General features: G+C 43.3%; 1 protein-coding gene across 4 annotated transcripts in view; it reads left to right on the plus strand.

Annotated features, from left to right (window-relative positions):
* Window positions 1–12,656, plus strand: part of CEPT1 (choline/ethanolamine phosphotransferase 1) — a 31,522-nt gene extending 18,866 nt beyond the window's left edge. Inside the window, exons 5-9 of one of the 4 annotated variants that reach the window (XM_082330008.1) lie at window positions 2,983–3,067; window positions 7,893–8,024; window positions 8,886–9,044; window positions 10,279–10,404; window positions 11,154–12,654. In XM_082330008.1, the coding sequence (XP_082186134.1) occupies window positions 2,983–3,067; window positions 7,893–8,024; window positions 8,886–9,044; window positions 10,279–10,404; window positions 11,154–11,273 (622 nt within the window). In that variant the 3' untranslated portion in view covers window positions 11,274–12,654. Of the gene's footprint in view, window positions 1–2,982; window positions 3,068–7,892; window positions 8,025–8,885; window positions 9,045–10,278; window positions 10,405–11,153 lie in introns of all 4 variants that reach the window. The other 3 variants (XM_082330010.1, XM_082330011.1, XM_082330009.1) reach the window with 3 other exon arrangements.
* Window positions 12,657–14,695: the final 2,039 nt, after the last annotated feature.

Consider the following 14,695-nt stretch of genomic DNA (forward strand, 5'->3'; position numbering starts at 1 on the left):
AGTGTGCCTCTTTTCCCTTTCACCCAGCTTCTGGTTCCAAAAGTTGTTTGCTTTTGCGGTCTAGCTTCGAGGAGCTGCCTGTCTGGATTCCTGTATTCTTAGATTTCTAAGTAGTGGCCATTTGATGTTCTGCAAAAAAGATTCACTGGATAATTCAGCATCGGGCACGTACTCTGCAGTTGGGAGCATGTCTTCTCAAAAGTTGTCCAACAGTGACTTTAATGAGTATGGGTGACAAGAGAATCCCCTGTAGGTGAGATGTTCCCAGTCCTTTTTCATCCTTGGTGTTAAGAACTTATGCTTTACTTCAGGTGATAGTTTAGGTGTTTAGTTTCTCCTTGGTTCGTCTTATGTCTGTCTTAAGGAGGCCTTTGGTGTTAAAAATCTTCTCTTTATGTAGAATTGAAGTCAAGACTCATATTTGTTCTGCAAGATGAGATTCTTATAAGTCAGGGAGGAGTTTTTAACCCAATAGACTTGCAGTTCATTGCTGAACCCTTTCCAGCTGCCCGATGCTGTTTTTATTGGAGTTGCGGAGGGCAGGAGGACAGGCGATGGAGCCGAGGTGGTACCGTGGCTGGGCAAAGACGATACTGCTGTCTCCCTAACCCGAATCCAGGCACTGCTTCCGTGGATTTGCTTGGGCTCCCAGTTTTGTGTAAGAGTTTGTTTTTCAGAATACCTTGTCTCTTATGATCTGAAATTTTTTGAAGTATATGACCTTACTTTATTTTGCATTGAGATTACTGCTGCCAAAAGAAACCTGGTTTAGTGTCCAAGGAAAGCTATTAACTTGAGTTACCTACATTAGTTATTAGTCACTGTTTCTGTGAGCTTTCTCGATTGCTTTATGTTCTTTTAGGTCACTGGCAGAAGTAGTGAAATGGGCTAAGATGCGTTCCTGTTTAACCCGCGCGGGTTCACGGAGCTGCTCCAGCCCTTCCTCGGCGGGACGCGCTGGAAGCACGGTTCCACGCTGACTCCCAAAGCTAGGAGGAGGCAGTTTGCATTTCATCAGATGGTTTGTGTGTCTCTCTTCTCGCATGGCTGAGCATTTTTACTTGCCAGGCAGCTCAATGGCTCAATTTTGTTTGTTTGAGGACTGAAAATAAGGATTTTTAGAACATTCTTGCTGCTTTGTGGAAATTAATTTTTTTTTTTCCCAAGCCAGTTCTGGTTGATTTATGGGATTATTATTGAATGAATCAGAATATAGGAGGACCCCTGAGGTTTTCCTGTGTGTATTGTACCTGCATGCTTGGTGTAGTGAAAGAAAAAAGGAAAAAAAAAAAAAGAAAAAGCAGAGACGTCTAAAGGAAACTGTCATTTATTGGAATCTTCTCTAGCTTTCCTCCAGCAGCTTTGGCTAAACTTTCCCGTTATGTGCGAAGAGTCTGGCTAGTTCATCGCAATTGCTGCTCTCCCGTCTTCTTCATCCTTTGCGTTCCCCTCTGCTGCTTCACTGCAGGGAGGGAGCAGCGGGAGTTTGCAACAGCGATGGTCAGGGCTTGGGTGCCTCGGACCCCGTCTGCCTGCTGCTGCTGGTGCCGCCGCGTGCCGGTTGTGCCGTTTGTGCCGGAGTTTGTGCCGGAGGTGCGTGTCCTGCTCTTGGGGAGCTGTGCAGAAAGTCTCTTGGCTGCTGGAAAGGTGATGTGGGAGAGGGATGTGGTGTTTTTACAGCCTGCTGAAAGCAGCAGCCGGCTTTTAGAGAATCCGTATAAGATAAGAGATTGCACTGAATACCACGTGCTGTTGCCCTTCTGCTTTCTTATGCTTTGGGGGGCGTTCTGCGTGGAAATGAGGTGCAGCCTTGTGATTGTCCCTTCTGCATATTGACCTGCTGCTGAGACAGAATCATATTTTGGCCAGACCGGAGGTGCTCAAACGAGAGGATCCACTCCAAAGCTGGAACAAAAGCTGTAGAGAAAACTTGGTGGCACACTGATCTGATATTAACTTGATTATGTGGTCTTGTAGCTCACTTAAGGCAGACAGGGGAAAAAAAAAAACCCAAACCCTGACCCATTATTCCTTGATGCCTATGCAGTTGATAATATCAACAGTATTTTTGTAACAGCAAGGCATGTATTCGCAAGAAACGTTTTTGAGTATTTTAGGTAGAATTGCATTATTGGAGATAAGGAATATGCCATAAATATTTCAAACTTTCTCAAAGGGTTATTTTTGATACGGTACTTCAGTATGAGACAGTATTATACAGCTTCCTATTATACCCCAGCAAGTCCAGCCGCTTTATATTTCACTTGTATTTTTTTTTCTTCTGTTTCTGGCATTGATTTGTATGGCCTTGTTTTTCCTTTTTTGCATGCTCTTTAAAACAAAGTCTGAAACTCAGTCTTTTCTATAAGCCTTTCCTGCTTGCCTTTCTACAGAACACACGAGCTGTGCTAGGACCAGAAGTGGTTTCTTGTCTTGCTGCGGGCTGGGGACCGAATTGTGTAATCTTTAGCAACGCCGCTGGCTGTGCTCTTCACATTTGCATAAACGCTTCAGGGATTTGTGTTTCTTTTTGTTTGATGCTATTCAGAGAGAATATTTAGATTTAAAAAAATAAGGTAGGGCATATAATAGGGATTAAAAATGTCTTTCCTGAATTTTGTCATCTGAAATAAGTTCTTTTTTTTTTTTTTTTTGGTGGGCAAGGTTAAACCTGAATATTTATTTCTGCAACCGGCAGTGGTCAGTTAAAAGAAGAGTTCCAACTTCTGACAAAATGGATTTTTATTGCACTGTGAAATAAAACAAAAAAGTATAGCACAGCATGGCTCTTAATTTTAACAACAAAGCTAAAATATATTTTTTGCTTTCTAAATTATTTCTAAATTTTGCCTCTTTTGTTTTCCTCAGTATTTTGGAATTCCTATACTGTGCATGATAGAGGAGAGCTGCTGAACTTGCCAATAACTGATTCAAAATTGCTTTGAATAATTTCGCTTTTTTTGGCTTTTTGTACCTAATCAGAATTGATGTGACTGAAGTGCAAATCTTCATAATAATCATGCATTTACTGGCAGTGATTGGAGGACCACCTTTTTGGCAATCTCTGGTAATTTTGTTCATGTTCTTCTTTTATCCTTTTTAATAATCTAGTAGACACCTGGAAGAGCTACCTGCAAATAGTAGCACAGTTGAATTTGTGAGGGGAAGGCCTCACTTTTCCTCATAAATGGAAATAGATATTCTGGAGTATCGATCCCGTGGCAATAACTGTGCATTCTCGTTTTACCCGAGTTATTAAAACAAGCTCTTATTTTATATCTGGTGTTTGCAGGTAGAAAGTTATCAAACGTTGTACAAACTGAAAAGTACCTTCAGTGGAGTCCAGCTTTCTCAGAGCTGGCCAAAACCTGACTGAATTTCACGCAACAAGCTCGGTCGGCCACGGCGGAGGACTAAATTGGGTTGAGGATAGGAGGGAAACTTTTGGAGAGCGGTTTGTAACCGTCGGTAGATAATTTGGCCTGAATGTGGCTGACAACTCTTACCTATATGGGGGGAAAAAAAATTATCAAGCTTTTTTTTCCCCGTTGTATCTTTGTTTTGGTGTTTTTTGGTTTTTTTTTTTTTTTTTTAAATCAGTGAACATCCTAATTAAGCAAGCTGCCTATCATGGGCTGGCTGCATATACATCCTGCGTATGTTATATAGGCTTGCCAGGCCATGTCAGCTGGCAGCGTATGGGCTGTTGTTAAATTGACTTTATGTTTGCCTTACTGAAGCCACGTCGGGCTGTTGAAATAGCATTGCCCAGAGAAAAGCATATATGTGCATACGTTAATATAACAGATTTTTGGAAATAGCATCTAAAGCATTGATTTCCTGGAAGGTTTTTCCTTCCTGAGTATTGATCTCATTTGTGTACTCGATAAACACAATTCTTAAGGTGTATAAAGAAACCTTGATTTGCAATAAAACCAAGAGATGGTCAAAAATTACTGGAACGCGTCACCCCGAATTGATGAATTGATGAATTTCTAATCTGCTTCATAAAACTGGAGAAATGAACCCTCTTAACACTGGAGAATATCTCGGAAAAGGAGCTAACCCTGGCTACCCCAGGTTTGCTATGTGTGCTTTCGGGCTTAAAAATCCCAGCCCCCTCGATTAATTATGTGAACTGCAAAGTAAATACCATCTCAAGAGAATGAGCGGGGATAGAACTAATTCTAAAAAAAATGAGGGTACGAGTCAGCTTGTTGGTGCCAAACTTTTCCAGAGAGATTGGTGTGGCCAACATCCCCGCGCGGCTGCTGTTCTGCATTACAAATCGGGATTTCCCAATTCTCGCTTTCCTTTTTCCCCTTTTATAAAAGGGGGGAAAACGCGCTGCCACAGCAACCTCTGGCACAATTCGGTGCAGAGTGATGATTATGTGAGCTTAGCAATTGCTCTCTTGTGGTATTCAATAACTTAAATAAATAACCCTTTAAAATAACCTATTAAATAACCCTTTTCAGCAAAATCTTGAAATCTATTAGAAGTGTTGGATTGCAGCAGCATTTGGCGAAGTCGGCTGCCAAAAGATTAAACTATTTTGAAGTCCGGTGTTGGGTTAGTGGAGGCATTTCTCCAGAGAATGAACTTGATCAGGTTTCCCATGACAATTAGGAATTTTCCTTTTTTCATTCAACTTGTGAGATTTTGTGTTTATGTAGAGATAAATGTTATTTACTACTTGCAGAGCCAAATATATCGCACAACCCCTCCTTATCCCACCCCTCTCCAATCCTTTAATATTTGATGTGACAGCAAAATTGGTGGCTTGGTCTTTTTGATTTCTTTCTATCTGGGGGGAAAAAAATAATGGAATAAAATGTGGTTGTATACTCAAACATTCCACTTTCTTATGCTAACAGGCGAAAAGCAGAACAATCTGAATAGGCTAAATGCAGAATTGTGTATTTTGTCAATTGTTGCTTTCATTAGCTTGCTTTTTTTTTCCTGCGAAACGAGGTGTACCTGTACTGGCTTCCTTCTTTCTGTCAGTGTAGATTCTTTTTAAAGCGTGTTAAAAGGCTGTTCTGCAAGGCTCCCGGAGCTCAGTAATTTCTGGTGGATGGTGAGTACGACTGCCGCTGAGATCCTCATTTGGAAAATGTGAGTAAAGTGAGCAAGCTTAGGTGCAACTTGTTTGATGCATTGATTATATAGGGTTTTTTTTTTCTTGTTTGAAGTGAGAAAAGTGCTGCAATTGCTTGAGTTTTATTCCACAACGTAATCTTTTAAAAGCATAAACACTTCATGAATATAAAGCAAGCTTGGGTTTGGCCCGCTGTGAGTTGTTATTCCTCTTGCAGATGTGACTGAAGCGTACAAACGTACCGGTGTAAACTCCAGCTGGGATCCGGCCCTGGGAGAAGGACTCCCAGCATACTCGGAGCTGCCCAGCTGGTCGTGCTATTTGTGACTAGGAGCTGGCCAAGAAGAGTTTCTGGAGGCAGTGCCTCTGTGTCCGCTGTCGATGCGTAGTCTCCTACCCACTCTTCACTGCTGCTTCCCTGAGCCCTTAGCTGTGCTCTTCTCCTGTTTCCTAATTATATATATATATATTTAAAAATCCCACTTCCTGCTGTACAAAACTGTGATGGCATCTAGTCTGGAGGCCTGACGTTAATCTTCTGGCAAATGATTCAGGACTTGCTTTAAGCCAGGCTCTGGCAAGCACTCGTTAATCCATTCTTTGCCTGCTGCTACTTGTTTTTATTAACATGCATGGCTTTTTCCCAGACAAAACTTGGAATTCTCCCTTTACCAGGATGTATCTGTATTCAAAGCTTTCTGTGCAGCGTAGCCTTTCTCTTGCGATCAAAGGGTTTAACAGAGAACATAATTTACCTGCAAAAGATTTGGCTTGTGATACTTCTCTGCACTACTGCCAGAGTCTTGTGAAGTTCTGCATGTGTCTGACTTCTGGTGAAACCCATGCAATTCCCAGCAAGGTCGGAATAATTCCATGGACCATAGTGATACAGGGAATACCAGGCAGGGAAGTTTTGTGGCTTGCCTTGTAGTGGCCTCTTGTTTAAAAAGTCAGGGGCTGCAATGCCATTTTGTAGGAAGATTTCTGAGCGCAACTCCCTCTCTCCCTTTACTCAGATATCTTTTTTCTTTTTTTTTCTCCGTGCTATTTGCTTGCCTTTGCTGCTTCCAGCTTTTGGCCTTGCTGCTTCCCTTTTGTATGCAAAGCAATTCAGCAGGCGCTGCCTTTTTATACCTCTCCTTTGACTTTCCTCTGCCAAAATTCTCTATGTAGCTTTGTTTCCCATTAATTATTTCTGCCAGATAAGTGCAGTCTAACACCTATCACTGATGCAGCTATCAGTGGAAGCAAAAAGGAGAGTTAATAAAGCATAACTAGCCAAACTGGATGTTATAACACCCCTCTGCCTTTCCTGAGCGTCACTCAGGTGTGTCGGTAGTAGTTTGGAGTTCATGGGGTGTTTTTCCCAGCGAACTCCCCTTGCCTTTGGAAACGTCAAGCTTAATGTCTTTTGACTCCTGTACGAAGCTTGCCATTGTTTTTGTTTTTTTTTTTTTTCTTTTTCCCTGTAGAAGAGCAAATTCACCCCATTTAAATACCAAAGTATGGTTACTGAAGCAGAGGGCAGCGCAGGTACCTTCCTTTATAAGACTGAGGAGAGACCTTCAGAAGTCCTGTGCCTCGTAGCATTAATGAATGATTGCAGTTAGCTCTCCCGTCTGTGGCAATGTATGCCTCTTGTTTGCTTGTCAGTATTCCTTCTTTACTCTCTTTCAGAAAATGTTTTTGGACTTAACAGTGCAGCCTGAGCAAGGGAAAAATATCTGAGTGTCAGGAAACTATGCCAGCCGGGCAGAAGCCCGCAGGGCAGTGATTTGGAGAGGTGGTCTGGGTGCTTGTCTGTGGGCTGCCGAAGGGCAAGGCATGAAGAGTTAAAGCTGGCTCTGCCCTGAAAAGATTGAGAGATTAAATTATTGAACGCGATAAGAAACTAATGATCTTAACCTGCTGAAAGCTACACTGAGAGTGTAATTAAAAAAAAAAAAAATAGAAACAGTTTGACCTCATTTGGGCTTCTGTATGTGGTTGGACTCCTTGCTGTGGGGGAGCCAAGTGTGTTTATGCAGTTGAGTGCTGTGACTGCAGTTCCTGAATTAAAAGCCCGTGAAGATTTTTTTTTTTTTATCTGTACAGATAGAGAGCTACCCAAAGCTTCCCAGCTGTAAACACTTGCTTCCGTAACATATTTGCTGTGGTTTATTTTGAACTCTTTCTTCGCTTCTCGTTTCTCCTGTTCTGCTTGAAACACTACTGTTAAAAGATGAAGAAAAGCACTGCCTTTCTTTCAAAGCTGCCTGTGCTCATTTTTCACTTCTTTAGCAACCTCATTGCTTGCTCTCCCTAGGCTCACTGACTCCGAGATGACTTCTCTGATCTCCTTTTGCTTCCCTTGTCTTGCCCGTAAGGTAGCATCCAGTTTCTTAAGGGGCTTTGTTTAATCGTCTCCAATGGCTCTTGCTTTGCCCAGTTTGATCTTGGGCTGCAGCTGGGAGGTTTCCAACCAGCTACAGAAAAGATGACGGATGCATTTCTCTTCCATGTGATAACTGGGTGATTTAGCTAGCAAGTTCTTGGTTTGGGTCCACTTCTGCTTTTGATGGCTCTTTGCAGGTAACTGAAGATAAGTCTGGCTTTATGGGAAGCTTGATGGGGAGGATTATTGGAAAAATACATATTTCTCTGTGCCTTGTCGAAATTTAAATCTCTGTATAGCAGAGGAAGAAAAGCAAACGTGGTATTGGAAAGTGGAGTGTTTGAGTGCACCAGAAGTATTAAGCCCAACTTTAGTTTGCTTGTGCGTATTTTAACTTCTTGTCTCTCTTCCATTAAGATTCCAATACTGAATATTCAGGTGAAAATATTCCCGGCTCTCTGTACTGTAGCAGGAACCATATTCTCCTGTACAAACTACTTTGGTGTAATCTTCACAGGTGGAGTTGGCAAAAATGGATCCACTATAGCAGTAAGTACTTTGCTCTGCTAGTTACTCTTAGCACTCTGTGGCTTTTCAGCCATGCCTTTAGTTTTTATTTAGCATAATACCTCCTGCATGTGACTATTTTCCTTTCAGTTCCTTGCTGGCTTGGGGAAAACCAAGTTAATACTGTCTGTGTAAGAACAGTAGCTTTAGGAGTCAAGGGTTTTAAAATTTGTGAGTGATTAAAAGTGCTCATGGTACTTCGATATTTGCTTTTGAATTAATCCTATAAAACAGGTTCTACAAATACACCCCCCCCAAAGTGTTCACAGAAAAGTCCAATGCAAAAATCCATTCAGAAGGAAGTTTGTCAAGAAGATTGGTTACGGTTTTGATCCTTCTAAAAGATGCATATTATTCATTTTACTGGTGAAAAAGTACAGGAGGAGGTATCTTCTGTTTTGGTGAAGATGATGACTGATTCTGGAGCCCCGGGAGTTTTCCAAAAAGCAATTCTATACCGGCCTAATAACTAGTGCTACCTAGAAGGCTGGTTTAGTTGCTCTCTAGCTGGCACAGAAAAGCAGTAGTATTGTCTCCCATCGCTTGCTGACGGTGTCAGCCGTTGCCTGTGCGGCAAGCGTCAGAACCGTGCACTTCTTGCTGCCTAAAACCTTATTTTCTCCGCCAGCATGAGAAAGCTTCAACCACATTCTCAGCTGACGCTCACTCAAGTTTCACCACACTTTGTTCCTGTTAGTACCAGTGTTCAGAAAGACGTGTTTTTAATGTGATTTTAGTTAAAAAAACACCCGTTGCGTACCACGTGAGTGTCTGGCTGATTGAGGTTTCTTTGCAATGTGCACATTTTGTTAACCTAACGCTTTAACTTTAATCTCGCTGTAGGGCACGAGCGTCCTTTCACCTTTTCTTCATATTGGGTCAGTGATTGCATTAGCTGCAATGATCTACAAGAAATCTGCTGTGCAGCTCTTTGAAAGGCATCCCTGCTTATATATACTTACTTTTGGTTTTGTATCTGCTAAGATAACAAATAAACTCGTGGTAAGTGTGCCAGAACCTTCCAGTTTCTTGTTATTGCAGTAAAACTTTTTGTAGATTTTAAAGTTCTGTAGTTATTCCATTGCCTAACTTGCATCTGTTTGTGCACTGAAGTGATGCTTGTGCTTCACTTATCCTCAGTAGCTTGGAGGTGCAGCGGAGCCTTTCTTGTGTTTGAAAGAGGAGTGGTAAACCTCAGGCTAACACCATGGTTACACAGTCAGTGCCAGTAGTGCTTAGAGTTGCCAGAGTTCTGTTTCTCCCCCTTTCCCAGCTGCTCGTTCACATTTTTGCAGTGTATTTGTGCGTGTGGATGATGAGCTGGGCAGGAACAGAGGTGGCTGAAACCCTCCTCAGATGCAGGTGCAGAGGGGAGGAAAGTTTGGGAGAAGGAGAGAAGGTGACAAAGCTGTTTCAAACGTTTGAAACAGTTGCTCAGGGTTTAACTTAATCGGAGAGAAATAGTGGTTAAAATTAACGGGTTTGTACCAGGGAACAGATGGGAACGTTACCAGGAGAGGAGCCCCCGTTGAATAGAGAGTGAATGAGGGATGAAACGACGGCTGCCCCACACCATCTCAGTTCTGCGGGCGTATCCTGTGTTGCCACATGAACTGGATCGGTGTTGGACATAACTTGCAATGGAGAAGTTTATTTCTTAGCGAGACCAGTTTACTACACAGTCACATCGCCAGTTGTGCTGGTAGAAGTGAGGATCTGCTGCAGGACAGCCGCTGTGCACGTGGGAAAGGGTGGGAAGATCACACCTGGGTGAGAAAAGCTGTGATCCTCAAATTGTAGCCGGAGAGAAGTGGTGAATCCTTATGGGGTGGGAACAAACAGGCGGAGTGAGAGGAACACCAAGTGTCTCTGATTTTTGAAGATCTAGCAGCTGTGAGTTTTGGTTTCCAGGCTCAATTAAACCTTAAAATTTACCAGTCTACTTCCATTTTACTGTTTTGTTTCTGGCAAGAGAAGTTTGTGGGCTGGAAAATCTGTTAGGTTTTTTCCTGTAGCTACATTCTTTGTTCTAATAAAAGATACTTCTCTGCAAACTTTGCATCTCACAGAGCTCTAGACTTTCATGGTTAAAACAGTGTTGCTGCTGCTACTTAAGTACTCGATGTCTCTTATGGTAATGTGGCTTGAACTAGAGTTTTTTTGGCTTTGTGTATTCTGAAATCACTCTGCCTTGGCTGGCATATGTTTATTTCTTAAACTTCCTTTTTTAATGTAGGTTGCACACATGACCAAAAGCGAAATGCACCTGCACGACACAGCGTTCATAGGCCCAGCGCTATTGTTTCTGGACCAGTATTTTAACAGCTTTATTGATGAGTATATTGTGCTCTGGATTGCCCTGGTAAGTACGGGCTCACTTTGCTTGTCGTAATCGTCGCAAGCACTTGCGTGCTCTTTCACAAATACCGCTGGCGTTGGTTGAGCCTAGCTGATTCACCTGGAGGGTGGCGGGACTGGGAACCTACTTTACTGAGTTGATTTTAAATAGAGCTCGCGCAAACAGAGGTAAACGTGGCTTGCTTGGTGCATAGTTTAAACAGTTTTAAAGCAATATAGCAAATATTCAAAGCTTAGAATAGAATATTTTCAAGATTTGTGTTGATGCCTTGTTAGCAAGGGAATATATTATGCGCAGTGCAAGCGTAGCGTGGCTGTGTGGGCTCTTGAAAGCACGTACGTCTGTCATTACTAGCAGCACCCATTAGGAAAAAATATCTTAAGTTAAACTCATATGTGCTTATCAAGCACTCAAGTGTTATCTACCAAAACGCCGTGTTAACCTTTTAATAAAATTGATATTTTATGTATGGTTATAACCATTCAGAGTTAATGGGGCTTTTCACAGTATCTGTGTAGCTACTAGATCTGTTTTCCCCTCTCTGACTCTAGAATTAAGCCTCTGTACTCTTACAAAGCTGGAAGAAAGCCCAGCATGCCTAGGAACTTCTTCACTGGGTGGTTATTCCTACAGAGTTGGAGTTTTAGTTCGTGAAAAGAAGACCCCAGTGCTTTTACTCTAAAGTACGCGGGTGGTGTTACGCTCTATGAACACGTAGATCTAACTGTGTGTAACTTTTTTCCCCTTGGCAGATCTTTTCCCTCTTTGATTTGCTTCGATACTGTGTCAGTGTGTGCAATCAGATTGCTGCCCATCTGCACATCCACGTGTTCCGAATCAAGTCCTCCTCCGCGCATTCTAATCACCATTAGTAAACGGGGAGTCACCGTAAGGAGAAATAAGAAAGAGTTGGTTTTCTACGTGAATGGATGTGAAGATATGTAGGAGACTAAGGCAAAAAGCAGATAAGAACAAAGTAATTTATAATAATCAATGTTGTCTAACTTTTATTCTTTGTTATCAGTAACACTCCTTAACTAGTCTCCTGCCTGAGAGAGTGAATTCCGAGTACACCCTAGTCAACTCTACATGTAGTCAACTCTGTTGGTTCAAAGCCCAGGAAAGCATGCAGGGAGTAATGCTCTGTCTTTGTAATTACCTTGATTACAAAATAATCTATATATGGTGAATGGATCCCCAACAACCGAAGTTTCTAATGTAGTATAATTACAGCTGCAATACGACTTGCTTTTAATTTTAATATTTCATCATCTCTTAGTGAAATACTTGTTTAGTGTCCACTTGAAATTTATTTACTAAAGACCTGAGCTGGTAAAAAACAGAGATATCGCACTAGCTTGTGTAGCTGGAGCAGCTGTCGAGGTTTGAGCCCAGACTGATGTGGTTCTTTCGCTTATGCATTGCTGATAAAGCGGTTTCTTGCTGAAGAATAAAGCGTTGAACAGGGTTCTGCGAGCGGAAGGGATGACCGGCATGCAAAATAGTGTGGTATCTTTGTCAATTAATTTTATTTTTTTAAATAAACGTTATCTAAAAAGACAACTTATTTCTCAATTTTCTTCAGTGGAAAGACTATAAAAAGAAAATTTTACTGTTTACTTTTTTATGTATGAAACTTAAGCAAAATTTCCTTTCTGCTCTTAATAAATAAGAATTCTGAGAGCAACAGTTGTCTTCAGATGTGTGCGTTGCTCTGTCCGACTTAGACGTATGAAGCACAATCCTGCCTGCTATTTAGAAAGCAGTTTTCTGATGCTTTTATGTGTGGAATGTTGTCATTCTGGGATCTCCAAGAGCTTTCTTTGCTACATACTGCAGTAAGTTTGGGGTGGGTTTTTTTTCGTTGTTTCAATACCATTTTAAATGTGGTGAACTGCATTAGGGAGGCTGAATGAGATTTAATGGAGGGCTTCCTCGCACGGTCGTGAAGCGCTGCAGTGTGTGCCACAGGCCCTGGCATTGAGGGGAACTTCAGACCCCGAACGAAGCGCCTAGGCTTGCCGCACAGAGCAAAGCGGGTATCTCCAGAGCAGGAGCTGCTGTGGCTGTCGGGGAGCTGCTCGGAGACGGCGGGGGATGCTAGGAACCTGGTGGCGGAACTCTTAGCCCTCTGACCATGAAGCATCTCACTCAAGGTGGTAAGAAAATGCCTCTGTCTGCTGGGAACCCCGAGCCACAGCAGTACCTGGAGACAACTGCATCTGTTTCTTCTTTGAAGGAATTAAGCACAGCTCACTTAAAAAAAAAAAAAAAAAAAAAAAACAAACCAAAAACAAAAAAAAAAACCCCAACAACAATAAATCAAAACTCCACTTGACCACAAGAAGAGGTCCCCTGTATTTCCCAGGATACCCTGGTCGTTAGAAAACACGTGCTCAGGAAGTGGAGAGAAAATTCAGTTCCTTCAGCGACTGGAGAGCTTTTTAAAGCCCTTCTTCCACCTCGCTGGGACGTACCCGGTGTCAGGACCTGACGTGGACGTCATGGACAGAAAGGTCAGCCTTCCGAAGCTGTGTCCTTGCAGGGACGCAGGCCTGCTTGGGCTGGAGGGAGAACGGGAGGAGCGTGGCTGTAGTCTAGGTGTTGAAGTGTTGGTCTCTGCGAGGGAAGAACGGGGGCCGGCCCCAGCTTGAGCGGTCGCAGGAAGCGGAACCGAGATGCTGACTCCTCCAGCTGAGCGTTTAGCACATGGATGTGCTCTTGGCTTTTGTTTTCTCTGGTTAGAAGAGTTTTGGTTCCTGCCTGTGGGGTGATACCATTTCAGCAAGCGAGTTGGAGGCCATGCCTGGGAATTGGGTCACTGGGGAGAGGAGGAACGGCCTCGGGAGGAGGAGAAACCCCACTTCACCCTTGAACTTCCAGGCATCCGCATGCTTGCGAGCAGTGATTTTATGGCAAGCGCAGCTGAGGGCTCTTTGGGGTGCCTGGCCCTGTGGGTTTGTTCTGGGGGTTCCCAAAGGGTCCCTGCCAGGCTGAAGCTTGAGGGAGAGTTTGGTTCCCGTATCCTGACCACAGCCCTGGGGCACGGCTCTGAAGTGACCTGGGCATATTACAGTCCCAGTGTCTTGATACTGGGAGCATCTCCAGTGTGTAAGGTGGCAGCTGCCTCTTTACTATCACAATTTTAGATACAACTGGAATTTAGACAACTAGTTTATTTAGTTTTAACTGTTCAGCTGGCTGAAGGTTGGATCTAGATAGTCCAGCCTCTCCTGCTGCCCTTCAAGTGGGTGAGCAAGGCAAAGGACTGGCAATGGAAGGATTTTAAGGTGCGGAGGGTCTGCCTCCCCTTTCACAAACCGCGTGTTTCTTTTCATCAGCATGAAGTGGGTGCCAAACTCAGTTGCTTGGGAAGTCCCTCCCTGGAGCATGCGTGGTTTTCTAGAGCTGCAAGCAGAGAGAATTCTGCTCTCGGTCCTCAGGGTTTTAAGACGAAGCTGCTCCACGTAATTTGTCGCTGATACTTGAGCCTGGTGAAGAACTGAAGGCTTGAAAGGGTTGTCTAGGACCAAACTTGCGTTTACAGAACACGTCTAAGCTAAAGCCTCTTGATGTTCAGGGAATGCAATAGGGCACCTTTTCCTCGGCTTTTCATTACCTGGAAGTTTGAGTGCGCTCCGTGCTCAGCCAGCCAGGAAAAAATTCCCGTTTCTGTCCTGGTAAAGTTTCAGTGTTATCAGGGAATAGCTACTGCTGGTAATCCAAGCCATATAAAGTGTTGCTATGGATGTAAGTATTGTATAAATGCCTGTAATAAAGAATGGAATAAACGAACTTTACCCCTGGCACTTGTACGTTACAGCACTGTCTTGTGATCGTCGGTTATCGTAGATAGGCTTGTAGAGCTCAGGCTGCTCAAGGAGTTGAGAAGGGCAACAGCATTTCTGTGGGCTCGGCCTGACCTCGCGACGTGCTTTTTTGCTTCGTTGCATTCAGAAGCCGCGTAGCAGGAAGAGCTTTTGCAGCAGCAGCCCGGGGAGCTTCCCGCAACACCGGTGGCTGAGTGTGTTCCCTTCAAAACAAATACGACCTGTTCTCTGTTAAGAAAACTGTAAAGGCAAGCTGAAAATTTCCACGTGGTGGTGGAGTGTTGCCTCTTTTAAGACCTGGTAAAGGCGTTCCCTTGCTTTGGCAAGGAGTTTAACACAGGAAAGAGGTCAAGATACCTCAGGGCCTGTTTCTGTTTCTTCTGAGTGTCAGTTTTGGTTCATATTAGTGTTTTTCCTCTTCTCTCCTTCCTACCCTGCACGCACCAGGTACCTCCAGCGCTGCT

The sequence above is a fragment of the Platalea leucorodia genome (genome assembly GCF_965183815.1).
Source record: "Platalea leucorodia genome assembly, chromosome: 19".
Taxonomy (NCBI): Eukaryota; Metazoa; Chordata; class Aves; order Pelecaniformes; family Threskiornithidae; genus Platalea; species Platalea leucorodia.